The 25,970-nt window shown below is 42.7% G+C and overlaps 3 protein-coding genes across 4 annotated transcripts; 2 read left to right on the forward strand and 1 right to left on the reverse strand.

The window, feature by feature from the left end:
* Positions 1-525: 525 nt before the first annotated feature.
* Positions 526-12,679, reverse strand: maco1a (macoilin 1a). The gene is made up of 11 exons (XM_069703405.1): positions 12,484-12,679; positions 11,441-11,582; positions 11,164-11,290; positions 10,816-10,939; positions 10,484-10,662; positions 8,481-9,018; positions 7,846-8,004; positions 6,602-6,784; positions 6,392-6,512; positions 5,879-6,053; positions 526-2,767 (listed from the first exon to the last, which is right to left on the reverse strand). The coding sequence occupies exons 1-11, from the start codon at positions 12,561-12,563 to the stop codon at positions 2,565-2,567; spliced, it is 2,031 nt and encodes a 676-aa protein (XP_069559506.1). The 5' UTR covers positions 12,564-12,679; the 3' UTR covers positions 526-2,564.
* Positions 12,277-17,030, forward strand: srfbp1 (serum response factor binding protein 1). 2 transcript variants are annotated; one of them, XM_069703407.1, is made up of 3 exons: positions 12,277-12,475; positions 13,350-13,796; positions 14,805-17,030. In XM_069703407.1, exons 2-3 carry the CDS (start codon positions 13,350-13,352, stop codon positions 16,110-16,112), a joined length of 1,755 nt encoding a protein of 584 aa, XP_069559508.1. In that variant the 5' UTR covers positions 12,277-12,475; the 3' UTR covers positions 16,113-17,030. The 2 variants fall into 2 exon arrangements, with proteins under 2 accessions (XP_069559508.1, XP_069559507.1); XM_069703406.1 differs by lacking the exon at positions 12,277-12,475 and adding an exon at positions 12,699-12,866.
* Positions 17,031-18,736: 1,706 nt separating this feature from the next.
* On the forward strand, positions 18,737-25,692 carry e2f3 (E2F transcription factor 3). The gene is made up of 7 exons (XM_069703399.1): positions 18,737-18,949; positions 19,135-19,240; positions 20,022-20,262; positions 20,543-20,674; positions 21,702-21,816; positions 21,938-22,133; positions 22,371-25,692. The coding sequence occupies exons 1-7, from the start codon at positions 18,911-18,913 to the stop codon at positions 22,658-22,660; spliced, it is 1,119 nt and encodes a 372-aa protein (XP_069559500.1). The 5' UTR covers positions 18,737-18,910; the 3' UTR covers positions 22,661-25,692.
* Positions 25,693-25,970: the final 278 nt, after the last annotated feature.

Raw genomic sequence — 25,970 nt, forward strand, 5'->3', positions numbered from 1 at the left:
AACATGCATTTTCATACATTTAATCTGTTCAGTGCCAATAACATTTTGAAAATAGGCCATGTTGTTATGTTCTGGAACTGAGCAGCCAGAGCTGAAAACATTTACCCGACATATATATCAGTCCACTGCAGCACACACACATACACACATAGGACAGAGCAGCTCTGTGGTCTTTTATATATTAAAAAAAAAGATGGTTTGTTTTGTGTACCCTAAAGGAACTGAACGTGAATTTCTTACTAGGAAAACAGTATTTCCAAGCAGCACCTGAAGGCAGCATAAAACCACAGGATATGCACTTTTGTTCTGATTTTCTGTCAGAAACAAGGTTTTAGACAGAATCATGAAAATGCATCAAGCTGATTTAAAGTCTGGGAGGTGACAACTATATATATAAATAGCTTAAATTGTGTTAATAGAAACATGCTATAAAATGAAAACAAATTAACTACTGTATCGACTGCTACGTATTCCTTGATGTCTGTCAAAATAAATTATAACAAAAAAAATGACATGTACACAGACTCAACAGCTTGCATTGCCACCAGCAAGACTTTCTTTAATAGTGATGATCAAAGTGAAAAGTGTGACACTGCCCCTTTGAGTAAAGAAAACAAACATGGTGGAACGATAGAAAGATAAAACAATGAGCTTTTTTTTTTTTTTTTTTTTCAAAAAACCTTTTCCTCTTTCTACACAAACTTGTAAAAGCAACTCGAGAACTGAATTCACAACGCCAGAGCGATCTACAAACAATACTTTTTTTTTTTCTTTTCTTTTTTTTTTTTTAAATCATCAGGTAGGTGACATGACAGCACAACATGGTCATATGGTTCAGGGGGTAACCTTTTCCCAACACAGCACATTCACAGAGTCCCACCTGGTGGAGAACAAAGGAAACCAACTGAGCATGATTGGAGATATCAAAGAAGTGCCACTCAATAAAAAAAAAAATAAAAAAAGTCTTAATAAATAAAAGTGTGAGTGAATAACACAATCAGTTTCAACGGACCATCTGCTGCTTCGTCGTGATCGGCCCCGAACCTTGTAAACACAACACCGTCCCAAATGTGTCCTAATGACAGAAAAAAATAACAGCACTCTTCTGCGAACATTATCCTAGCTACATCGATTCAAAAAGTATGGATGGAAACCCAACATCAACACTTGGCACTTAAGAACGCAAATGAACTAAACGAAGAAAAAAAACATTCCTCAGTAAGTTAATGTACATCGTTGTAAACAACAAAATGCCAACTCTAAGGGCACGATAATAGACAATCAGTTTGGTTGGTGTTTGGCGTACCAAGACTGTGTCACCATTAGAATGACTTGTACCATGTCCAGTGATCAGCTTTTCCCTTTATATTGGCGTCAATTAGCTGCAAGAAGGTTCCAGTGTGTCTGATGTGACACTTTAATTGTTTCAGCCTTTGAATACTGACTTGCGCAAGTGAGAAACTTTTAACTCGTAGAAATGAAAACCAGGCGTGTCGGAATTAGAAAGAAAGAGAAAAAGAGAGAGCTTTTAGATCCCAGGATTGTAAAATATGCGGTTTCTGCATCTCAAAACGAGAAACTGCAAGGCACTGTTAAGATCTGCGAATAACGGTAACGCCCTGTTACCTCGACATCATTAAATCCTGTGAACGATATGGCCTAAAGCGGGGGTTCTAATTTGGTCCAGAGAGGGAGAAGAGTGGTGTCTGCAGCAAACGTTTTGGCAGTGCCAGGTCCAATCTAGCGGTAGTATTCTTATCACGGACAAAAAAAACTACTTCATCCACTTGGACAATCCATTAATCCAGCATAAAGAGACTAAACTGTATCTGAGGAACACGGCAAACTGTTCAATATCACGATTCTTTTTTTTCTTTTTTTCTTAGAAGAAGAAATGTACATTGTCATAACTGAACGGAAACATTACAAAACAATCACTGGTTGATATCAAAACATGAACAGTGTTACATTCATGTATCTCTCACAGGCCGGTACTTTACAGGTGAGCTTCCGATCCATCGTGCCATCATGAAAAGCCAATTGTATTTTCAAATTAAAAGCCTGGGGTGTCTGTTTATTATAGAAGGAAATATGGCTGTGAGAGAGAGAGAGAGAGAGAGAGGGGAGGGTGGGGTTTGGGTGGGGTGGGAGGGTGGGTCGCACTGTACATCGAAAAAGAAGACTGACATGAAGCGATGCATGGTGGCTCTTCAGGAGACATTTGGCCAACCAACTGTGTGTTCCTTTCTCCCCCCTTCAAACAGGTCGCGCTGTCTGATGGCTAAATCTCAAAACTCCAAAACTATAGAAACTAAAATCTCCTTACACACAACCCCCTTCAAAATAATAGTTCTCATAATAGAACCAAAAAAAATAAAATAAAAAAACAACAACAAAAAAACCCCGTCCAAATACACACATGTATGGAGGGGTTGTGTCTGTGTGTGATGTGTCAGGGGCCGGTAAACTCCAGAAATAACCCGAACTGGAACTGAGAGCCAAAGAAAAAGAAAAGAGAGAGAGAAAAAAAAGTTCTGTCTGACAACAAAGTGTGGATGTCAGAGTCACTTTTTGAGGGGCTGGTAGACTGAGGCGTTGGGGTCCAGGGAGGAGGGACTATTGTCCATGAACTTGGAGGAGTAGTGCGGGGTGACGGGGCTGAGGCTGCCGCCGTCCGACGAGTACGACAGGCTGGGCATCACCGCCATCACCTCTGCTATCTTCTGCTTCAGCTCGGCGATCTCCTGCTCCCTCTGGTGGATCTGGCCTGGAGGAGACGGCGGGACACGGAGACGGTCATGTCAGAGTGAGGTGGACATTTGTCCCAGAGTGTCTGAGCAGACTAAATCCCTGACAGCTCTACAGGTGCTTTTCTAAAGCTCAGAAAAGACTATTTCACTGACGACATGAGTAGAGTTGGATGATATGGAGAAAATCCTCTATCAATGAAAGTGTCATTTTATATCACAGGACAGATATTAAACAAGATACTAGAATATTTACAGGAAAATTAACTGATTTCAGCCAATTCAAAAAAACAGTCAAACTGATGGACGTCTTCACAGCACTATAAAAACAGTCTAAAACTCTAAAATGTGTCAAATAAATTAGTCCTTATTACTAGATTGTCAACACTGGGCTTAAACAGCCAAAATGTTAAAACAAATGATGTTGGATTCATTTCTATCATTTTATGGCATATATGGATATGTCATCCACCGCTGAGAAGGCAGTGATATCTCATGAATCCACTATCTCGTATAAAAGCCACACTCAGACACTCACGGGATGTAGTTTTCTAGGAGACATTGCCTGCCCTTGTCAAGGACTTTAATTCAGTCCAGAGCACGTTTGTGAGTAATTTTCTAACACCTCCCCAGAACAGCTGAAATTACCAACTGTTTTTCAGCACACTTGCTGGACTACCAGCTTTTAGCCTTTTTTTTTTTTTTTTTTTTTTAAATTGGTGAAGTTAAAAGTATGCTGAATTAGCTCTTGGCACTTCCTGTTTGTAATGTACAGAAGACAACTATCGCCATATTACTTTTATACTTAAGAAATGTGAAAACGTGATGATTTTCAGGCAGGCTCTGGGGTGTATTATTTTCTGTTCTTTCCCTTGTAGGTTAATTTGTGTATATTTGCTTTCTGTTTTGGTTTGTACTGATGAATGTTTTAGCCACAATGGGGCTGAAGTTGGCCTTTTACAAGCAAATGAGGATACTATTGAAGATACAGTCACTTGTACCGTCACCACATTATAGACCTTTCTCAGAGCTGACATTCTGACATTTCATAGCAGTGAAGGTGTATCTTAATAACATTCAGAAGAAGTCAAGTCTGTAAATGTGACAGTGACTCCTGGGGTCAGTGACTGCAACCGATCCATCGTTAGAAGTATTAGTTTCACTAGTTTTCCGGCCACGACAAGTCAAACTGTCTGCTGTCAATAGTACAGAACTGTGACTGTAGTTCACCGACACACAGGCAGCCGTTGACAGCAACAAGCAAACAAGGTTTGAACACAATACATCATTTACAGCACCAGACTTTAGTAAACATTATTATCTAGTACTATTAATATGGCTTTAATTGTCAAGTATAATGTGTTTTTCAGTCCGTGAAATAAACAAGTACATATTCTGTATTCTCTGAATATGTGGAGAATGTTTATGTCTGAGATGAGAAGATGAATAGTTCACATTTAACACTATATTCTAACGCATGGACCGCTGCCCTGATTTAACGGGACCGATTAGTATCCAATATAAAAACTTCTTCTATAATTATAAATAATTGATTTATTTCAATCATGTTAATAGGATCAAAGCAAACAAAGAGGAAGGCATGGGATCCATATTGAAATGATTTAAATCTGCTTTGTAAAAGCAATGAACAGTAATCACTTGATCCCACGAGACCACAGCAGCGGTACACGGTTTCAGACACTGTTGTTGTTGTTCGGGCTTTGTGGTGCTGTGGTGACTGCTACTGGTGTATTGATTACACTTCCACTAATTAACATCAGTTTGTTTGTCCATTAGGTTACAGATGGTTAAGGGTGGAAATCGTTATGCTCAGAGATTAGATTAGAAATTGTTACATTCTGATGTGGTTTCAGCAACAAGTCATTTGGTGAGGATTTGATCTGCTTTATTTAAAGATGAGGTTCATTCAAGAGCTCTGAAGCAAAGACAATGATAAAAAAAAAAAAAAAACTAGGATGTTTTGAGAGAGACTAACAGTAACATGAATAATCTACAAGGAGAGCGCAGGCCTCCACCAAGGCCAGTCGTCCACTCTTCAGTGAATCTACACCTTCAATCACTTTATACGTCTAAATTATTCAAAAACTACTACAATGTTGTCAAAACACAGTTGTGTTGAGCTGAAGCCCGACATCTCAGCTGCTGTACAGCTTCTAGTTCTCCCCATTCAAACCACCGTCTCCGAGTGCTCCACAACAGCTTCAGTTTGAGCAAATACATGTGTATCTTTTTATGTATATATTTATGGTTATTGGTACCTGTGAACGTAGGCCTATAACGATGATGATAATTCCGTTGACTATTCATATTCAGAGTAATAATGAACAATTTATTTGTTTTCTCTTCATTTCAAGCTACGATTGTAGTTTAGACCTAATCATAGTTTAATAATACACCTACAACTTATGTAAAAGAGACATTTTGTGGCAGCGGTGTTTGGTTTTGCTACTAAATCCATGATGTTATGAAGATCCACTGATTTTAATAAATGCTCATCGAGATGCAGTCAATCTAATTTTAGAAGTTATAAACAGTTGGCAGCGCCACTTCTCCACTCGTGTGCCAGTAAAGCATTGAAGAGGAAGGAAGTGCAAAGAGATGACGCCAGTCAAACCTCAAATGGTGGAATACGATGTGGAAACACCGATGGAAATATGATCTTTCTAATGGAGATGAATGGAAATGATTCTAATGCGAAATTATTGCAGTCAGCTCATATAATTGCGATCAGGCGATTGTGTGATAATTGTGACGGGCCAATGTAGATTGTGATACTGAGTCATTGTATTTCTAGAATGGCCTATCTTTTGTGACTAATCAACTTGACTGACACCTACTGGATTTTAAGATATATTGCATTTGCAAGGCTAAATGCCCTATCATGTAAAGTTAATGATCATGAAAAATTATTTGTGGATTCAGAGCCTCTCCAAAATAAAATGGCTTCTTTACGTCTCCGTGCTTCACCCTTCCACCAAGTTTCATGAAAATCAGGCTGGTAGTTTGTCTATAATCCTTCTGGCGCACAGACAAACAAACTGCAGTGAAAACATTAAAAAAAAAACCTCCCTGTCAGAGGAGATCACATCATCCCCACAGCCTCCACCTACCTTGTGCGATCTCCAGCTGCCTCTTGGCGTCCCCCAGCGCAGAGAAGAGGTCCAGTTTGATCCTGGTCTCAGCACTGAGGCTGTTCTCCAGGTGCTGGGTCTTCTCCTGCATGGCTGACAGCGCTGACATCAACACCTCCGTGTCCTTCTCGTTCTCCTTGTACTTGCGCAGCTCCTTCATGATGACATGTAGAAGGGCAAATAAGACTTTCTGTGTATATTTGACAATCACTACAACCTAAAACGTACACATTTTCATTCAAACCTTTGCCTCTGCTTCGCATTTGATGCAATTGCATGACACAGGATTACCCAAACTAAACGGCATATCATTTTAGTAAATGCAGGTTCTGGAGTACTGCAGCAGCTTCTTAACGGCAGATAAGAACATATAACCAGCTATATTCACAGCATCGTGGTAATGTATTTTTTTTTAAACATATTTAATGATCTAGAATACATTCTCTGCATCCAACGCTATTAATATAAAATAGCGGTGTTATCCAGTCTCACCTGACACTTTCCCTCCAGATCCCTAATCTGCTCCTCCTTCAGTTTCATGTCCATGCTGAGCTTCTTACACTCCGTCTCCAGCTCTCTGATGCGACCACGAAAAGAGTCGGTCGACTCCACTCTGTTGTACCGAAAATAAATTATTTTTTAAAGAGTGAAAGAAGCTGAAATGTTCAAGAGTCGGCCAACAGAAGGAACAAAGACTAGTACCTTGTTGCAGCAGCTAAAGCTACAGCTCTGGCGGCAGTGGCCTCCTCCATCTTCTTCCTCTTCCTCTCCTCAGCCAGCTGTTTCTCCACCAGAGCCCGAGCCTCCTGCTCGGCCTTGAGCCGCTTCTCCAGCTGGGAGATGGTCTGCTTATCCTTCTGCTTGGCCTGGACGGCGCTGTGGAGCCTATAGTGAGGGCAAGAGTATAGTTAATGTCAAATAAAACACTTTGCACTGGAGTATGAGATGGAGTGTTTGGTTTAAGGATTCACTTGTACTAATATTTTATCAGCTGCTACAGTCTCAATCTTCATGCTGGTTATGTTTGTAGTAATAAAACATTATCAATCCATTCAGTGCTAAATGATGCCTACTCAGTGGTTTGATTTGGAACATGGATTTTGAAATACATGGGCATGTACCAGGCTTGAAGGTTCTAATAAAAAAAAAAAAAAAAAAAGTCTCTATCAAGTTGCATTATGGGAACTGTAGGCATCTTTGGAACTTGACCTTTGGAAGAAAAAAACAAAAACCTATCTCTTGTAAATCATCAAACATTTTACAGTAATGGTGCCCTAAAATGATTCTCTCTGAACAGCTGTCACAAAGGAAAAAAATGGAAGTCTATCTGTGAAAAATCTCATTAACCGAGGTCATGGTTAATCGAAATGTAATCCCATGGCAATTGGTACGGCCTGAAATTCCTGAAGATGCTTTACCTCTCATCCAAAAGGCTTCTCCAGTTGTAACTCACTGACTGGAGTGAATAGTCACTCATTTGAGGACAACGATGTACACATCTTGTCCAGGTAATCGATGGTTTGAAATAGATCGCGATAAATGGTTTGAAAGACGCAATCTACATCAGACTGGTGCAGACACCTCTAAACAGACGAGGTGGGCTACAACACCTCTTATCAGCCACTTGCAATGCAGTCCTGAGGTCCTTTCGCAGAAGCTCAACACCCATTTACACCAGGACTAACTGCGAGTCCCTAAAGGACTCACAAGATGGCTGGGTGGATCTAATATGCGATCTCATTGCCTCTCAAGGTGCTAACGACCCCCTATAAAAAGGTTAAAGCCTCGGACCCCTCCAGTCAGTTAAAACCGAAGAAGCCTTTCAGATTAGAGGTGAATCATCTCCAGTCCAGTTGCCTTTGGAATAACATTTAGATGGGAAAAACAAGATGCAAAGATTGAGTTGAAGGGATGATTTCATATTCAATGCGTATACATGCACCCACTTGTTCTGTAGCAGCTCGTTGTCCTGGCGCAGCTGGCCCAGCTCAGAGCGCAGGCTGCGGTCCTGGCTGCTCAGAGAGGAGAGCTGACTCCGCAGCTCCGACTCCAGCTGCCTGTTGGCCTGGAGATCTGCCTTCAGACGCTTCACATCCTGCTCCAACCTGTGAGGAGAGACCGCACGATGGCAACACACAGTTATTCGAACATAGAAGGTGCAGCCACAATCATTTCAGCACTTTCCGTGTTGGAATATGAATATCATCTGCAGCTACACACACACACACACACACACACACACACACACACACACACACACACACACACACACACACACACACACACACACACACACACACACACACACACACACACACACACACACTTCCCCTCCCTGATCTTTAGTTTCCCTCCTTTTTTTGGATTCTTATTTGCAATCCTTTTCCAGGTTGTGTAATTGTTCTATTGTGAGCTTTTGTCAGTTCTGCCTGTAGCTAACTGATCAAGTAAAGCAAAATTGTACCGGCCAATTTACTTCAATCAAGTGTAGCTGTTAACGGGGCATAATGAAACTGAGGCTGGATGCATTGACGGTGCGTGAGAAGTAAATAAGAATGGATTATGTCCGTGTGTCTCTTACCGGACGAGAGCGTCTGGTTTGCCCAGCTGGTTGTTGGGGATGCAGTTCTCCACTGGATCCTTCTGTCCTTTCCCCGCCCCCTTTTGCTTCTTCTCGTTCTTATTGGCTGAGGAGCCTGGCGGCACGCTGCCGTTCGCCGAGCTGTGATTGCGTGGAGACGAGTTGCTGCCCCCGCCTCCGCTGGCATTTTTGTAGTTCTTCCCCGTCCCCCCCACCTCCTCTTTAGAAGACGTGTGTGTGCTGGTGTCGGCGTGTGTGTTTTCTCCCGCCAGGTCGTTATTCAGTCTCTTTGCCCCGACGTAGTTCTCAATGTACTCTGCCTCCTGTAGTTTGGAGTCCAGTGCGTGTATAATACTGTTGTTATTGATCCCGATTGTGTTCTGTTTTTTGCCCTCGCGCTCTTTTGCGGTACTGTCCTTCCCTTTTTCCCGGTACTCCAGTTCCGGTAACGGGACCGAGGTGCTTTTCTTTCCGGGAGGTGCTCCGTTCTGGGATACTACTGTGGGCTCTACCTCCGAGATCCCTTTAGCTAAAGCAGCTGGGTGAGAGCAAGCATATGAAGTGTTAGAAAACATGTGCAAACATATTGGACAGATTTAACCAAATTCAAAAGCAGACTGGAAACATGTTTGGCCATAAACACAGACTAAATGGTGACCTTGATTCACCGATAAACAACAGAGAAAATCCCTGACAAGATTTGTAGAGAGCCTAATAGCAGTAGGCGGCTACAGGAGCCTTTTTTTTTTTTCTCCTTTGTATTAACTACTAAATAGTCAAGAGTGTTTGGTGCACTCTGTGGTGCATTCCCATGTTTGCTTCAGGTTGATTCAGCAGGTGTAAAAGTGCCAATCGAACTCGAGCGCCGACTACAAATTTGCAGGAAAACTAAGTCCTAGGTCTGAATCTGTGTTGGTGTGTGGTTTGAAAGCAAAGAAGGGCAAACACAGCACTCGGTGGTAGCAGGTTCAGGATTTTAGCTTAAATTCTAAACATGAACTATTACTAACTTGTGGACTTTTAACACAGTGATCTGTATAAGCAGCTGGTAGCCATAAAAACGTCAGCACATGAGTGTGGTGATTATTTGTTTGGCCAGTCAGTGAAAGAGTTCAATGATGAGAGTGTCGAGCCCGTTCTGTACTTCATAATGTAACGTAGTGAAACGTGGCAGCACAGTAAGTATTACACGTCTAAATGTTTGTCAATGATGGAACATTTGAGGCGGAGTTGCAATTATGGTCTGAAATAATTAGTCGATCAACCAACAGAAAACTGGACTTCAACTATTTTTATAACAAATCAGTAATTTAAGTCTGTAGTCAGCATTTTACACACAAAAATGCCAAACATGTCCCCGTTTCAATCTTTTTAATGTGAGGATTTTAATCCTGTCTTTGTCTTATGTGATCATGAACAGAACCTTTTAGGATTTTTGGGATTATTGGCTGGAAGAAACGAGCAACATGATGACATCATCTTGGGCTTCAGAAAACAGTGATGGCATCAATATTAAACGAGAAAAATAAAGTCAACACATTACTCGATAATGAAATCAAGCTTCAGTTGCAACCCTTTGTTGCAGCCTGTGCTGTTAAGGCTCATAATCTGTCATTTCATCATGAGCTGGGACACGAGGGTGAATAGACACACACATAAGTTTCTGCAAAAATACCAAAATGCAGAATGACTCCACGTACTGGCACTTTAAAATAGCAAGTTTAAGTTCACGACTTGAGACGCAGCCCTGCTCTTGGTTTTAATGGTCGGCATGAAAGGAAACTACAGGTGTGAAAGCACCCTTTTAGATTTAAAGTTTTATAAATACATATATAACCACTGTATCACAATGTGTCCACTGAATTGATTGATTAACCCATTAAATGCACATTCCAGTGAAAGTAACTTCTTCTGGATTCATGCCATTTTACTGACAGTGTGTCGCCCTGTTTTATTCCACCGTAGGTATAGTGATGTGTGTTTCATGCATATTTGTGTCTCACCCTCTTCTGCCTCGCGCTCTTGTCTCTGCAGCATCTGTTGCTCTGGCGGTAAAGCCTGCTGTAGAAGCTGCATGTAGAACTCATTCTCTTTTTGCACTTCTTTCTGTTTCCTCAGTCGCATTTTGTAGCTGACGTAGCTCTTAAAGCCGAAGCCTAGAGTCACGACTGGATAGCCGATACTGGAAGGTGAGGAGAAACGATGAAAGCACACATCCACTCTATGCGTGTAAATATATATATATATATATAAAAAATTCCCCCCGCTATTTATCATTGACAATACTGGAAACTTGCAAGGCAGTGAGAAAAACACAACGATAAATGCTGTTTACCAGTGAGCAGCAAAGGGGCGACACAGATCTACATGAAAGTTCTTCAGATCTTTGAACCGTATGGCAGCTTCGATGTACACAAACAGGATCCACAGCGATACAGTAGGTAGACAGACTCCTCTCTCTGCATTGGGGGAAAAAAAAAAAGAGACAAGAAAAGAATAAAAAAAAAAACCTCTGCACTCTTGGGTCTCACTCTGAAGAAACTTGGCAGCTCTGAATTTCTTGTGCACCAAGTCTTTGAGGTGAAAGTGGCTGTTTGGCTGCCAGAAGGAGAATAAATTAAAAAAAAAAAAAAAAAAAAAAAAACACACAAAAAAAAAAAATCCACAGAAAACTTGGACTAACCTGTGTGCCAGACATACTGGACCCATACGTAGGTGCTGGCAGCGAAAAACAGCCATTGGACGGGAATGAAGAGGAGGCATATGATGTCTGATGTGAACGCCACACATACGAAGAAGACAGAGAACGCCTGTGTGCAGGAGAAGAGACACAGAGTTAAATGTTTCATCTTTGACGGTTCAGTCCAGACCAGCTCAGGGGTGAGTCAAAAAGGGACGGGTTTTTTTGTCCCCCTTTTTTTTTTGGGGGGGGGGGGGGTGTCATACAAACAAGCTCTTACCAGCCCCTGGTATCTGAAGGAGTCGTAAACACTCCTAATGAAAAGCCAGAAGGGCCACAGGTACTCAAACCGGAACTCCAGCACAAAGTCGGCCAGCAGAACCAACACCCACACGACCAGGAACTTCAGGTACAGGAACGTACTGTGGAGACAAGACGAAAACATGTCACAAATAAATAATTAAACAGAGACACAAGAAAAGGACACAAAAAGGAGACAGGGCTTATGATGGATTTAGATGGTTTAACGACAAGCATCTCGAGTTCCTACATCAGTGCTGTGTGTTTACAAGAACCACGTTCAGGGTGACTTGCAGACGGTGTTACCTCTAGATTTGAAGGCAGCAATGCAGCAGTGAGCACGGATGCAAATCCATATCCCCAACAATAATAATGCGCTTATAGTGACATGTCTGGACATGTTGGCTGCTTGAAGCACAGCTGGTCTGGCTTGCCGTCAATCAGTCTGTAGAAGACACGCCATTGCGATATAGCACGAATAATATGTGGCTTTACACGGTCGGGTTGGAAATGTCTTCTTTCACGTGTTCAAATGCAGCCGTCCACCAGACAGACAAAGCACAGGTGAGAAGCATCGACGGCTAACCCCGGACGGAAAACGAGCGCCTCTGACATCGCCGCTGTCATCTCGAGCTCCAAAAATGATTATTTATTTTTCCGCACAAGTTCACGCTCTTTTTTTGTTGTTTTTTTAAATGTTAAACTGAAAACAGGTCCACTGAGCATAATTTACACTGAACACCCGCAGAGGTACCGGTTACACAAATCCTATAAATACGAACACAGTTTGAATTTAAAGCGCCTGGCTAAGGACAGACGGTGTACGACATGCCTCACGAGTTAACGTCAACCCGGGGCCTTTAATTGCAACAACACGCGGGCATGTTCATTCAGCTCCGCCGCGACACCGAACCGAAGCGCGCAGGAATATGAACGCGGCGGAGGCTGGCAGCCCCGTCTTGACAAAACGCAAGAGAGGCGCCATACTTGTACAACACCGTCCCTCCGGCCCCTCGTCTGTACCTGCTATATATACCCTCGGTGATTCGGTTCCGTTTTAACGGCCGTCGGAGTTTGCTGCAGTCCGCATTGCGCCGCTTCATCCTCCCCCTGTTGATTCGCTTGTGATATCGGTCGGGTAACTGGAACTGGAAATGTCATTCGCTCATCCTAATAGTCACGCTACTTCAATTAACCACCATTGTTGTTGTTTTATGCACATGAAACAAAGAAATAAATAAAAACAGTCCGCGGAAGGCCCCTCCCCCTTTTCGCGACACGCCGCGTTGCCTGGCGGACGTCTGACGTCACGCCACCGTCGAAGTGCGCGCTAGTTAGTCATGGCTGCCCCCTGTGAGTCGAGACGTTTCTCTTAACTTTGCATGTTTTATATTCTTTTCTGAACGGTAAGTGGGACTCTTAACGCGTGCCAGTGGTTTGGTTTACATTCGCCGCGACAGTTTATGATGTAACCGCTACTCGGACGTTAATATAAGTGTGTCTGCCTCACTTTCCATAGTGAAATGTCTCCATGCTTACTCTACCATGCTTGTTTTGTCAGTCTTGGTCGATCTCGATTTTTTTTTTCCTTTATCTGAGCTGTTTTTAGCTGCGACGTCACGGTTTAAAATAATATGTAATTTGATTTAAAGGTGGTGTCATTCGAAAATAATCTGGGGTTGTTTTGAATGAGGATAAACCTAGTAGGACCTCACGTTTGAAGTGATTAAAATCAGTGAAGTTTTAAATTAAGTTTGGCATCGTGGTGCCTTTGAAAAGACAATGAATGGAAAATAATATATTTCCTATTGCACAAGTTTACGCAATATACAAGTTTCATGTTGGGGTTGTTGCAATTACAGATCCAAAATGGCTTTGTTTTTAAACAGATGATGTGTACCGAGGACAAGATGGAGGAAATGGTGCCATCTGCTGAGGAAGAAGAAAAGCGGGAGGAAGAGATGGAAGAAAATGAAGATGGAGAGGATGAAGTAAAGGACGAAGAAGCAAAGCCACAAGCCACAGATAAAAAGACTCCGTTACCTGTTGCGGCGAAGGAAGAAGAAGCAAAGCCACAAGCCACAGATAAAAAGACTCCGTTACCTGTTGCGCCAAAGGAGAAGAAGCCGGATGATGTCCTGAACCTCAACAATGAGGTGGTGAAGATGAGGAAGGAGGTGAAGAGGTTGAGGGCTTTGATCATCAGGAAACTGACACGTCAGATTGCTGCCCTGAAGAAGAAGAAAGGGAAAGAGACAGAAGTTGAGAGTAATCAGAGGAGAGCAGCGAGACTGCTGGAGGAGGTCCACGCCATGAAGAGCCTCTCGCCAGACCTGGTCAGTTTATCTGGTTTACTTCTCTGCAAATTAAATATCCTGTTCACACCTGGTATTAACAAGCGTGCTGCTTGGTCTGATCACAGGTGGACAGCACGGCTCCAAATGCATCAGTTCAAGTGATTCCTTGGGATCGGATATTACATCTCTGCTGTATATGCAAATAAACATAAACATTAGTAAATATTCAAGTAAGCAAACATGTAAACATTTACAGAAATGCAGAAGAAAGGAGGTGATGCAACAGGCATTTAACAAAATAAGATATTCTTGCTTACTTAAGCCTCAATTTAAGGGTTAGCCTACGAATGACAGATTCCAAATTTGTAAATCATTACTGTCAATTATTCTACCAATATATGTTGTCATACAGAATTTGAAGTGTTCTCAAAGAAATACAGTCAATAATCCCATATTCCAATCTGTTTCTTCTCTTCTATTTTCATTTTGTCATGAAGCCCAACTGGTTTTGAAAAAGTGCTTTGTAAATGAATGTGATTGTCATGAAAGGCTTCAGACCCCTGACCTTGTATCGCCCCCTTTAATGAAAAGTGTATTTTGGGTAGAAAGATTCATACTATTACAATAGACATAGATGCAGTGAATGCATGTTGCAGCAGACAGAGACAAACAATCGACTGAGTCAATGAAGAGCGTTGGACATTAAATGTTTGCAATTTTGTGTTTGAAACCCTGTCAGACTCCGATGTTTGTTAGACATTACAGATAAGGTCCTTCGTTGTGGTTAAAGTTGAAGCCATCTGCGTCCCAAAACAACTCTGAATGTGGTCTGAGCAGATTTGTTTTTTAAAAGCGTCCTGGGTGCATTCACACCTGTCCTGTTCACTGTGATCAGATCAAACGAGATGCATTTCAATGCCGTGGGTGAACATTGCCAAAGGGAAACCACAAATTCAGTCGTGGTTTCAAAATCAAATAGTTATTTAAGATTTATGATCTTTTCTTGCAAAGCATCTGATTCTATGACTTTTTTCTTCTCTTCGGCAGGTGACCAAGACAGCCTTGCAGAAGAATCTCAACTTTGAGCAGGTGTGCAAAAACCCCAAGTCTAACATCGCTGACCGGGCTATAGCGCGCATCGCCACCCACCCTCAGTTCAGCAAGAAGATTGACAGCATCAAAGCTGCTGTGAAAGCCTTCAAAGAGGAGCGGATGAAGGGTGGGAAGCAGGGTGGAAAGGAAAAAGTGCAAAATCAAGCTGGAAAGGCAACTCTACCGTTACCAGACAAACGGGGAGGAAAAGAGAGTCAGAAAAACAATGAAGACAAAGCGGTGGAGCAAAAGGAAATCACAGACGGTGAGGAAGGAGTTGATGCCCGTAAAGACACTGAAGATGCAACTGTTGTTGAAACTGGAAAGAAAATAGAGAAAGAAATTGGTTTGGCTGGTACCGCGGATATTCAAATGCAAGAAATGCCAGAGTCTGAGAGTGTAAAACCAGCATCAGTAAAAAGTAGTGATGTAAAGGACACGGTGGAAAATAAAACTCAAAATAAAGCTGCTGAAAAGAAACCAAGTCTTAAGCCCGCCCCTGCAGCGCCCCAGAAAACTACAGCTGACAAAGAGAGTGATTTAGAGTCGTCGGATGATGAGGAGAAAGAGTACTTTGATGACAGCACAGAGGAGCGCTTCCACAAGCAGTCCTCGCAGTCAGAGGAGAGCGACGATGACGACTTCTTTGTGGGAAAGGTGAGCACAGTCAAGAAGAAGAAGAAACAGAGCGACGTGGAAGGAGAGGAGAAGGTGGACAAAGTGGGAAAGGACTCCACGGACAAGGTGAAAGCTAAAGACAAACTGCAGAGAGAACTTGATGAGCTTCAGTCCAGGCTGAAGCCTAAAGCGGCCAGGCTTCAGTCTGCTTTCTGTTCCTCCCTGGCTGGGACGAAGGCTGGTGGGGGCGGGGGAGCGGGTAGAGGGAGAGGTGGGGATAATAAATCTAGGGGCCAAGGAAAACCAAAAGGCAGCAGTGGTATGAATAGAGATTTTAGTAAACCGTTCCAAAAGCAGGAGAGAGGAAAGGAAAAGAATTCAGGGTCCAAGTACAGCCAGCTCCACCCCGAAGGCAGACGCCCTCCGACTGAGGAGAGAGGCTTTGCATCTGCCGATAGAGGGAGGGGCCGAGGCAGAGGTGGCCCGCCAAGGCAAAGGGATCACAGGGGTGGAGGTTTCTTTTCTCATCAGGCACCGCAGCAGGCACTGCATCCATCCTGGGAGGCCAGTAAGAAGAGGAAGGAGCAGCAAGGACAAATCCTGGCCTTCCAGGGGAAGAAGATTAAGTTTGATGATGATGACTGAAATCATTTCTTGTTTGTGAATACCGAGTACACACCTGTGATTGATTTGTGTTGTCTTACATGCTGGTGAGGTAGAAAGGTTGTATAAAGCGTGGAAACATATTTCTAATCCCGGTTAAAGATACCACACTGAGATTTTTGGATGAAATATTATACAGGATGTTAAGATATTGTGTTTTCAAGCAGTGAAATGAGTCTCCTAGGAAAGTTTTTTTTTTTTTTTTTTTTTTTTGCTCATGTTGACCAGTTAGTTGCAATTTAAGAAACAAGTAATTTGTAAGGATATGCTTTAGTAATGTGTATTTTTTGATTTGGTTTTAACGTATACACATCTCTCTCTGACACTGTTCTGCTACTTTGACATCACGAGAGCCGACTGATACTGGATTTTTGGGGCTGATACTGATATTAGGGAGTAAAACAAATTAATATATTGATATATCAGCTGCCATATTTTTTGCAATGACCCCTCAAATGTATTTATCAAACACCTGGGACACTGGTGACAAAGACATGACATTTTACAGTTTATTGTCCACACTGACATCAGTGCACTGGAACATTAAAGTTCCCTAAAAACATGTTTAGTTCATCGAAGGCAACTTTTTCTGCATTATATTTGTATCAAAAGTTTTCATGTTGGCAAATATCGGCCCCACTGATACAGATATATCTGTAATAGGCCAATATCGGCCTCTAAAATGAACTGCCTTGTATATCGGTCAGGCTCTACTCATAAGGCATGTATACTTTTCAGTTCCAATAATGGCAATTCTTGTTAGTTATTCTGCACATTCCCATCTATGAAACCCATGTAATATCCACAGAAGCCCAAACTTAATATGACCCATTCTTGTTTATGGTCTCATAATATTAGATGTATTTTAACAGTATATTAAAGTTTACGTTTACAGGTTCAGTCCTTATCTTTCTTCTTAAAGGTTGTCAAATAACTGCATCACAGAAAATGTTATTAAAACCATTAAACAGATGCAGCAAAAACGGTAAACACCATTTTCTGCATATTTCTTGCCGAGCTCCGTGCTCATTGGTCAGTTCTGGCTACGTCAGACGCACACGGCGCTGCGCGCTCACTACTGACCAATAGGAGTCCACATGCAAATCTGGTTTGAAACTGTCCCGGGGAATCCGTGTTTCCCGCGAAGAACGTGTACTCCCCGTGTATCTGGAAGTATTTTTGTTCGCGTTATTTGCGGACATAATTTGAACAGCACAGTGACGGTACCGTCAGCTACATTTTGTACAAGCGGCAGAAGTGAAAAGTGACGGTACGTTAGCGCTGCACGAGGTGAGAAATGGGGTGTGGAAGGTTTCCGTCGATCGTAATCCCGGGTGCTTCGAGGGCGTCTCGACAGGACGGACTCGCACTTCCTCGCCCCGCCAGGGAAGCACCGCAAAATCCGAGCCGACCGACGGCCGCGAGTACGCGACTCCCGGAGGAAACTCTGCAACCGGAACACGGCGGAAGTCTGGTCGAAAGAGTCCAGGTGAGCTGAATTAACCGGCTGAAACAGTCGCTTTTAACACGGGATGACTGCATGTCGGCGGCTCGCACGGTTGAGCACGTTCATAAAGGTTCATGTTGCACTTTATTCAAACTTAACGTCACCCACGTTGCTCACGCCTGCACGACCGTACCGAGACGAGCCTTGCTGTTCACTTTGCCGAGCGTGTTCCTCCTCGTAGGAGCGTTTAGTAAAAACCGGAGGGAGGCCCGGTTGTAGATATTTGTGTCGTGAGTGAAATCAACCACATTCGCTCGGGTTTCATTGACATTAGCACCATTAAATGCAACGTTTGTCAACTGTTAAGTGCGCGGAGGTTCTCCAGGACAATAACGGAAGCTCTCCAAATATCTTCAAAATAAATGTTTACAAGTTAAGGAAACCGTAAGGAGTTGAGGGACGAGTCGCTTATGTTGCTTGACATTTGTAAACGGTTATACATCACTTATGTGCAAAATAACAATTGTAATAGTAACAACAACGTAGTGGAAAATACAATGCGAGATATGACGTGTCTTCGTTGGGGGAAATAAACCTCTTAGATTTTTTTTCTGTATTATAATTTTCTATTTTCACATAGATTCCTTTCAAGACGAGTAGAAAAACAACAATGCCAATATCCACTTGGCAGTAGTGGGCAACGTTTTACAACCTGGCCCAGGAAAAAATAAATAAATTATAACGTGAATTATACAGTGAGTTGTTACACAGGGTACAACAGCTCACTGCACACCGGTGTATTTGGAGTTTTATGCTATATCTTTAATTATATCCCACCGTCATTCCCCAAAGGGAATTGAGTTATAACACTCGTGTGAAAAAGGGGGAAAAAGACCAAATAAAAGTTGCGCTGCGATTGCAACGCTTTTACTTTGAAAGTGAACGGTGAAGCTTCGTCCGGATGTACTTCCGGTAACTTGACGCGTGTTTTACCTTGAGCTGAGGCATCACACCGCGCCTCGTTGGAGCACAGTTTTGTACGGCTCGGTCCTCGGGTGCTGCACACTTTGACGGTGTACTTTTAACAGCCGGACTTCTGTGGGGGTCCATCGGTAAGGAGGGGACTGTAAAGCGTCTCTAACAGTCCGGGGCACGCTAGTTTCCAGGCCTTGGGTGAGCATGTGAGGGGGATGGGGAGTGTCGCTGCAACTAGCTAAACCCACCGGTCAGGGAAGCTAGCTTGAGCCCCAACACAAATGACAACACTCACTAATGACCAATAAACAGCTTCCGAAGACAACACGAACTTATTATTGAATATAGAGACACTTTCATGGCTTCTAACTACACGCAGCTCAATTCAGAAGTGAATGTAAGTGGCGAGTTTGTAGTTTATACTGTTATAGAGCAAAATGGCTGCCCTGTGAGCAACTAAAGCAAGCTAAAAAAGTCTTAAGTTTTTTTTGGTGTTTTTTTTTTTTTTTTTGAATGTTCCAACCAAGCATTTGTGATGTGCATGCTTCTGTTTAACAAGCTGTGCTAAATGCTCCCTGTCAGGCAAAGAGAAGGCTGGAGCTGGAGGCCAGTGACCTGCAGGACCTTCCTGATGGTCCTACCAAAGCCAAGAAGCCAATGGCCTCCCTGACCCACACAGGAGGAAGACGTAAGACTTTGTGGTGTAATAATGTGCGCTTGAGATTTTTCAACAGATGCCTGTGCCTGTGCTGAGCAACACACGTGGTTCAAACTTTACAGGAAACCTCTTGTGTTTCTTGGTCTAGTCTAGTATGCTTTCTTCCTAAAGTGTGGAAACAAATGACAGAAAGTCAAAGGGAAATGTGGTGTTTGCTGGTTTCAGGGTTCGTGAGCAGATTTGTGTTTTAACAGTGAATTGTAATTTACTTGATTCTTTCGATGGATTCTCCAAGTCCGCTCTGTTCTTCTGCAGAAGAGCTTCTCCACACACTGTTTTTGTCCTTTCCGTCTCCTGCCTGTGAAACATTTGTCTTGTTGATGGCAGTTCTGAATTATTGTTTTGGTAACTTGTCCTGAAGTTTTAACTTTCAGACTTTTTGTTGCTACACAACACATTGATCACACTGTGAATTTGAAAAGAACTTAGTGTCAAAACTACACCATATTCTACTTTTAAAGAAGTCTAGGCATTCAGTTTAACACCAAGTTGAGGATTTATGATAAATAAACATTGTAATATCACTTTACATCTAAACTTTGAAATCATTTTTAGTTTAAGGTGGTGAATTTCAACTCCACCCACTCCCCGTTTTGTCTTTGAGCAACTGAAGAATGGTAAAGTTGAAGTGAGAAATAAACAAAATAAGCACATGATATTACCTGTTCGACTTGATACAGGAAACGTTAGAAAGCTTCTAAGGAATTCTTCATGAATTAAAAAAATTCCCAACCACCACCTTTTTTCCCAGCTCCTCCCCCCATCCCCATAGCCCCCAACTTGCTGTCCGAGAGGACCCGCTGTGACACCTCTCTGGGTCTCTTGACGCAAAAGTTTGCGGAAATGCTGAGTCGCTCTGTTGACGGGGTGTTGGACCTCAACGTCGTCTCCCAGGAGCTCAATGTCCCAAAGAGACGCGTCTACGACGTCACCAACGTGCTGGAGGGGATCAAACTCATCAAAAAGAAGTCTAAAAGCAACATCCAGTGGATGTGAGTAGACGTGGATGCAGAGGCTACTGTGTGCAACGCATACAGTTCAGCCTGTACATAAGACTGGCAGGCCTGCAGCTGACAGCAGATTGTTCTGCCTTTTAAAAGTGCTGACAGCTGCTGGTGCTGGCGTCCTGCCTCAGCCGGCAGAGCTCAGACTTAATTTCACTGTTTTGTATTTTTGTTTTTCTCAGTTCGTAATACTCATCGAGGTCTGATCTTATTTTAGATGTCTCAAGTGTTGTTTGTTTGCCGTTCACACTGTTGTGTTCGTGCACAGGGGTGCGAAAGCAGATCCACGAGAAGATAGAGAGCTGCAGGGTCTCATTGAAGAGGAGAAGAAGCTGGACGAGCTGATCCAAAGTTGTACACGGCAGGTACAACAGCTGTGCGAGGACCAACACTGTCAGAGATATCCTTTGCTTGTGAAATCGGCTGCGTTTTACTCTGTATTGCTGTCCGCCATTACTTACTTCTTAGCCAGATATGTTTAGGTAGTATAAAGCCAAGTCCAGACCAAAGAGCCACAGAGAGATGAAACCGTTTTAGAGCTGCAGTTGCAAAAGTGTGAACGGGACCGTCTGGAATAGAATCTAAGGCATTGGTGCTTTATCACAGGGGACGCCAACTTCTCTGGATGACACAATTGCTTCAGTGTTGTGTTGGAAAATGATTGAAGAAATTGACAAAGGAGGGAAAATCTGTTGCCTTTAGTTCATTGCATGAATTAGCATAACCTCTCTCAACCCTCTCTGTTTTTTGTTTGTAATGTTTTTATTGTTTCCTCACTACTAAAAATGCAGCTGGTCTGATAGTCTATAAATAAACAAAGCGTACTTATCTGTTAATCTTTCACAGTGAATCAGTTGTCTGGTACCGAGTGATTCGGGAGAAATACACTTAACGTTGCACCCCCGGGCGATATGCATTAGTACAAATCTGCTAGCGGTCAAAAGTTCAGGAACACGAGCAGAATGTAGAAGAACCTTAATATGAGACCAATGTGTTTCGGCTTATGGCGTTCATCTAGGTGTTCCCGGTTCACCGCGGCAGAAACCCTCATCCTGCTTCCTTTAGTACAAATCTCCCCTGCTTTTGTACATACAGAGTCTCTTGCACACTCTATCTCCTCCTCAGCCCCATCAGATCACCCAAATCTTTTGGTTTGCGTGCGTTTTGTGAAATGCTTATTGAAAGTTCAGTCAAGGCTCCCATCTTCGCTGTGAGCATTTCAGTTCCACTCTGGGCAGCAGTAATGAAGGATGTGTATTCTTTGTGCATGCAGCAAGAGTTTTGCTCTGGTCTGCAACGGTGTGTATCGCTGGTGTGTTGCTTGTGGTGTGACTTTGAGGATGAGTTATTGAGTGTATAAACAGCTTCTCGGAGACATCCGTAAACCCCAGTCTGTGTTTAAGATTTTCCTTGACCTTGTGGATCACATACGCCTATTTGACATATGAGGATGTCAACAGGATTCCCAGTTTGAAAGAGCAGACTGTGATTGTGATCAAAGCCCCTGCAGAGACCAAACTGGAGGTGCCACATCCAGAGGAGGTACGTCATCAACGTCCGTGGAAGAAGACAGCGTGTTTAACGGAGTGTAATCACATTACAGAACTGTTTTCTGGAAGTGTTTCATTTAATAAAAGCACTCTGTCTTCTTTCCGATGCGCAGAGCCTCCAGGTTTACCTCAGTAGCATCCAGGGGCCCATCGAAGTGTTCGTCTGCTCTGATGAGCCCGTCCCCATGGAAACCACAGACAGCCCAGCAGCCAGCGGTGCCAACGGCAGTCACTTAAACTCGACCGTCATTGGGAAGGACTCTGTCCTCCCTCTGCCTCTCTCATCCTTCATCCAGGTGTCTTCCAAAGGTGAGTTTTATATTTAAGGAAGCCATGGTTCTCCTCAGACACTTTACCGATGCCAAGGAGGCATTTGTTGCCAACGAAAAAGGGTGCAAATATCCATGTACACCTTTTTCCCAGTGGAGGCTTAGAATATATTGTACTTCGATTGTTGGCTTATTTTTGCTTTGGTTTTTTTTAAGCCTTCGTCACTCATCTGTTTTCTCTCCGTCTCTCCTCATCCACACCCCGTCATCCTTCTAGACGCTTCTAATAATACTTGCGGATTAAATAGTTTCTCCAACCTGCTGTCCGAGCTGACACAACACTCGCCACCGGTCACGTCCACCCCCGGTTCCCTCACGTCCACCCCCCTCACCCCCGTCCAACCCCCCTCCGAAGACCAGCACAGTTTTGTCACCCTCACTCCTCCTCTGGCCTTCTCTCTTGACGGGGAGGAGTACCTTCTGAGCCTGGCGGAGGACGAGGGCATCACTGACCTCTTTTCCTCAGTTGACTTGGACCAATCACCTTTGGATATATCTCCTCTTTGAACAGCTGCTTTGGGAATACAGTAATTTTCACACAAACAGGATATTAAGGGGATACAATAAAAGTGCTGCACTGAATTAAAAAAAAATTTTTTTTTTTTTTTTTTATATATATTTGCATTTGCCTTACTGGGATTTACTGACACTAAGGAACGCGGAGGCGGTTGTAACCCAGGAGAATCATATCAGAGTGGTCTCGGAGATGCCATGTCCTGTTTTGGTAGCCTTTTTTTTTTTTCTCTCTCTCTTTGACTTGTTGTTTGATGAAACATTTAGCTTTAATCTGTTTTTGAGACCTTTTTGAGTCTTCAAAGTACAAAGGTTACAGTCTCAACGCAGGACTTAATCTTGACCCAGTAATGTTTGTCGGATATGGGCTCAGAAGCACTGTTGTGCTGGTTTGGAGGGATGACACGGCTCAATGTCAGACTTTGACCTGGACCGATCCATCTGACAGCATCTAGAGGTGTTGATTAAACACTTTTGGGCTTTTGCTGTTTATGTTGGAGTTCGAGGAAAACGTACAACTGTGGAAACTGTTTGTGCTCGACTGTATGATTTCACAATACTGTGGTTTGTTGCTACTTCTTCCTTTTGTATCTTAGTTTCCTCCTCAGCTATTGAAGATAGAGAATCGTATTTTGTGCCTCAGTCCAGAGAATTGTTTCCTCGCCACTTTGCACTGATATGCAAATAAACTTTCGGTCTTTAATGGCACCTGCTACAGGGATCCAAGCAATCCAAGTTAAATTCCTGATACGGATTCCAATAACACAACACGGGGTGTTGCCTCATACTGAGTACCAATCCAATACCAGTGCAGTTATCGCACTTATTAAATCATCTTCACGTGAGGTTTACTAAAAGAGTTGGTGGTCTTGCATGACTGAATAAATGGGACTGATATTGGACACATCTCATTTTACAGACATAAAAAAAAGAATTGTTTAATGTGGATTGGTTACACCAAGGCCAATGACCATTAAGATTTACTGAAGTATTTGAAGTGGTTCTTATCTCATAACTCGGTGTCCGTCTGGAACCTGTGCTCTCCTTGTAGTTTTCTCAGGACTCTAGTGACTCTAACTAGAGGTGAAATTTTCTAAACAGTATACACGGTATTTATGGAGTTCCCCAAAGTTTGACATTGTACCAGAACTTTGTTGCAATACTTCATGGTGACCACCAAACATCTTAGCCAGTAATCCTCTCAGGTACTGATGCAGCCCGTCTCCCTTCTTGTAGGAGGAATAGATTTGCCTTTTCATGACACACTGAACCACTGTAAGCACTGACTTTCCTTTTCTCTGCATTGACAAACCTTTAGTTCTTCCATTTAAAACTGGCCTTGATTACAGAGACATTTAATTTGTCAAATGATGCTACTTTTTTCACAGCAGACACTTGGGCTGTGTCTCAACTTGAATGCTTTCACATATTACTTATTTGACTTATTTCACTTATTATTAGTGCATAGGTGCATTGACACGGGCAAGTATGGAAACATGCAGTGCGCTACGAGTACCTGCGTGGTGTACTCAAACTCGGGATGGGCATTTCAAGCAAAATGATCATTCAGAATTTGCTTGGACATCTTTTACCACCACCTTCTGAAGGGAGTAACGCATTACAACCTTTTTGTAAAAAATGGGGGTATAAGGAAGAATGATAGTCGCGCATATCACCAATCAATTTCTTGTGTATTATTGACTATTCATATCCTGAAACCAGTGAATACATTGAGTACGACATGCTGGACATTTTCCCCCCTCAATGGTTGCCATTACGGTTACGTAGCAGAAAGGGAGGGATCATCAGCCTATTTTTAAACTGTGACGTCTGACAATGCAGCAGCTGTTGTAGGACACAACGCTATATACATACAAGTAGTACACGTACACACAAAAGTATTTATTTTGCAATAAATACCACTACTGCTGTTGGATAGAAGCCATCTGTATTTTCATTGTGTGCGTGAAACCGTAGACGTTCAGGGAGATGCTTTCAAATGTTACCGTTATTTCTGAATAGTGCTGTTGAAATTCAGCTAGAACACAAGGAACTGTACTACATGTAAGTATGTGAACGGAGACACACCAAACATGGTAACATCAAAAACAAGTTCATCGCATGTAGGTGAGTCAGTTCCCGTGTCCTGGTGTTGTAGATGCTGACTCACTGTTTTAGACACTGAACCTTCGTTGTTGAGATTTGACTCCGCTGTGCTCCTGCTGCCGTCACAAGTCGAACTGTCTGCTGTGGAAAAGGTTTATGTTGAAGGTTTGGAAACACAAACGGCTGTTTGTCATCAAACGTTTAGACGGAAAGGTCCTCTGTAGATGAACTACTTTCACACTGAAGCCCCTCATGTTGGAGTTGGTGTGCCACTGTTGGAAGTCGGCGTTTGTCGTTGAATTGGTCGCACCACCACAACTGTTCGTCTCACCGCACTTTGTCAGAATGCAGCTCTGACGGTGCCAGACCTGAGTTAGCAGACTGCCATGTTTGCAGCTCTGAGCAGCTGACGTGGTAAAACCAGTACGAACCACTGAACACTGTTAAAATCAAAGCTGCTGAGAGAAAAGCGTCATATACTCCAGTGTGCTCTTCTTTAATCCACGAACTATCGTAGCGTGTTCAGAGGGAGGATGGATGCTGTGCACAGGCTCCGACAACTGGACTGTTTGTAGTTGGAGGAATGTTACTGTGAAAATCATTTCCATGAGATATGAGCATGCTAAAAAAAGATGTGACACTAAGGTGTCATCAGAACCACACTTCTGTGTTGTGTTTTAACTGCTGTTCACAGCTTGTTGTCAAGGATCATTTTCTATTTCCCATTACATTCATTCATGTGCGTCGTACTTTGCACCAAATGCGTGCCTTATGCACCTTCGTACCCAGAAGACTTCCTGAGGGCTAAATGGAGCTCAACTTCTCATCTCTGGTCAAAGCAACTACTGTATCAAAGTGAAATAAAGGGAGACCTGCCTGGTTTTATGAGCTCAAACAGATGTTTACTTATTGTTACTCATTCCCAGTTCTTTAGTGCTTTCTGTTAACTTTAATATATGTTCTCAAAGAAATGGACATTCAATTCCTAACTGTTATAAACGCTTAAAAAAAGTTTTATTTGCAGCTATTATAGTAACCATGAAGTTAATTAATGTTTAATGTTCTCAGCGTGGTTAAAGCTGTGGTTGCAGCAGTGTAAGCCTTGATTTCGTTTTTTCCCCTCACTTCTCTCACATTGCAGTATTAGTGTAGGATTGGGAAATGCTACATTGACATCAAGCTTGACATCGATCCAACA

This window comes from Brachyistius frenatus, unplaced genomic scaffold (assembly GCF_029030835.1).
Source record: "Brachyistius frenatus isolate BFR_SWC_R1_liver_20210118 unplaced genomic scaffold, ASM2903083v1 Contig_46, whole genome shotgun sequence".
NCBI lineage: Eukaryota > Metazoa > Chordata > Actinopteri > Embiotocidae > Brachyistius > Brachyistius frenatus.

Coding starts and splice junctions, on each gene's coding strand:
- maco1a (XM_069703405.1), bottom strand. CDS start 12,563: ATGAAGCGGCGCAATGCGGACTGCAGCAAACTCCGACGGCCGTTAAAA. Junction 10,663..10,815: donor CGCCCCTTTGCTGCTCACTG/GTAAACAGCATT, acceptor CTCACCTTCCAG/TATCGGCTATCCAGTCGTGA. Junction 2,768..5,878: donor GCAGCTGGAGATCGCACAAG/GTAGGTGGAGGC, acceptor CGTCTCCTCCAG/GCCAGATCCACCAGAGGGAG.
- srfbp1 (XM_069703407.1), top strand. CDS start 13,350: ATGATGTGTACCGAGGACAAGATGGAGGAAATGGTGCCATCTGCTGAG. Junction 13,797..14,804: donor AGAGCCTCTCGCCAGACCTG/GTCAGTTTATCT, acceptor TCTCTTCGGCAG/GTGACCAAGACAGCCTTGCA.
- e2f3 (XM_069703399.1), top strand. CDS start 18,911: ATGGCTTCTAACTACACGCAGCTCAATTCAGAAGTGAAT. Junction 20,675..21,701: donor GAGGACCAACACTGTCAGAG/ATATCCTTTGCT, acceptor CTTGTGGATCAC/ATACGCCTATTTGACATATG. Junction 22,134..22,370: donor CATCCAGGTGTCTTCCAAAG/GTGAGTTTTATA, acceptor TCATCCTTCTAG/ACGCTTCTAATAATACTTGC.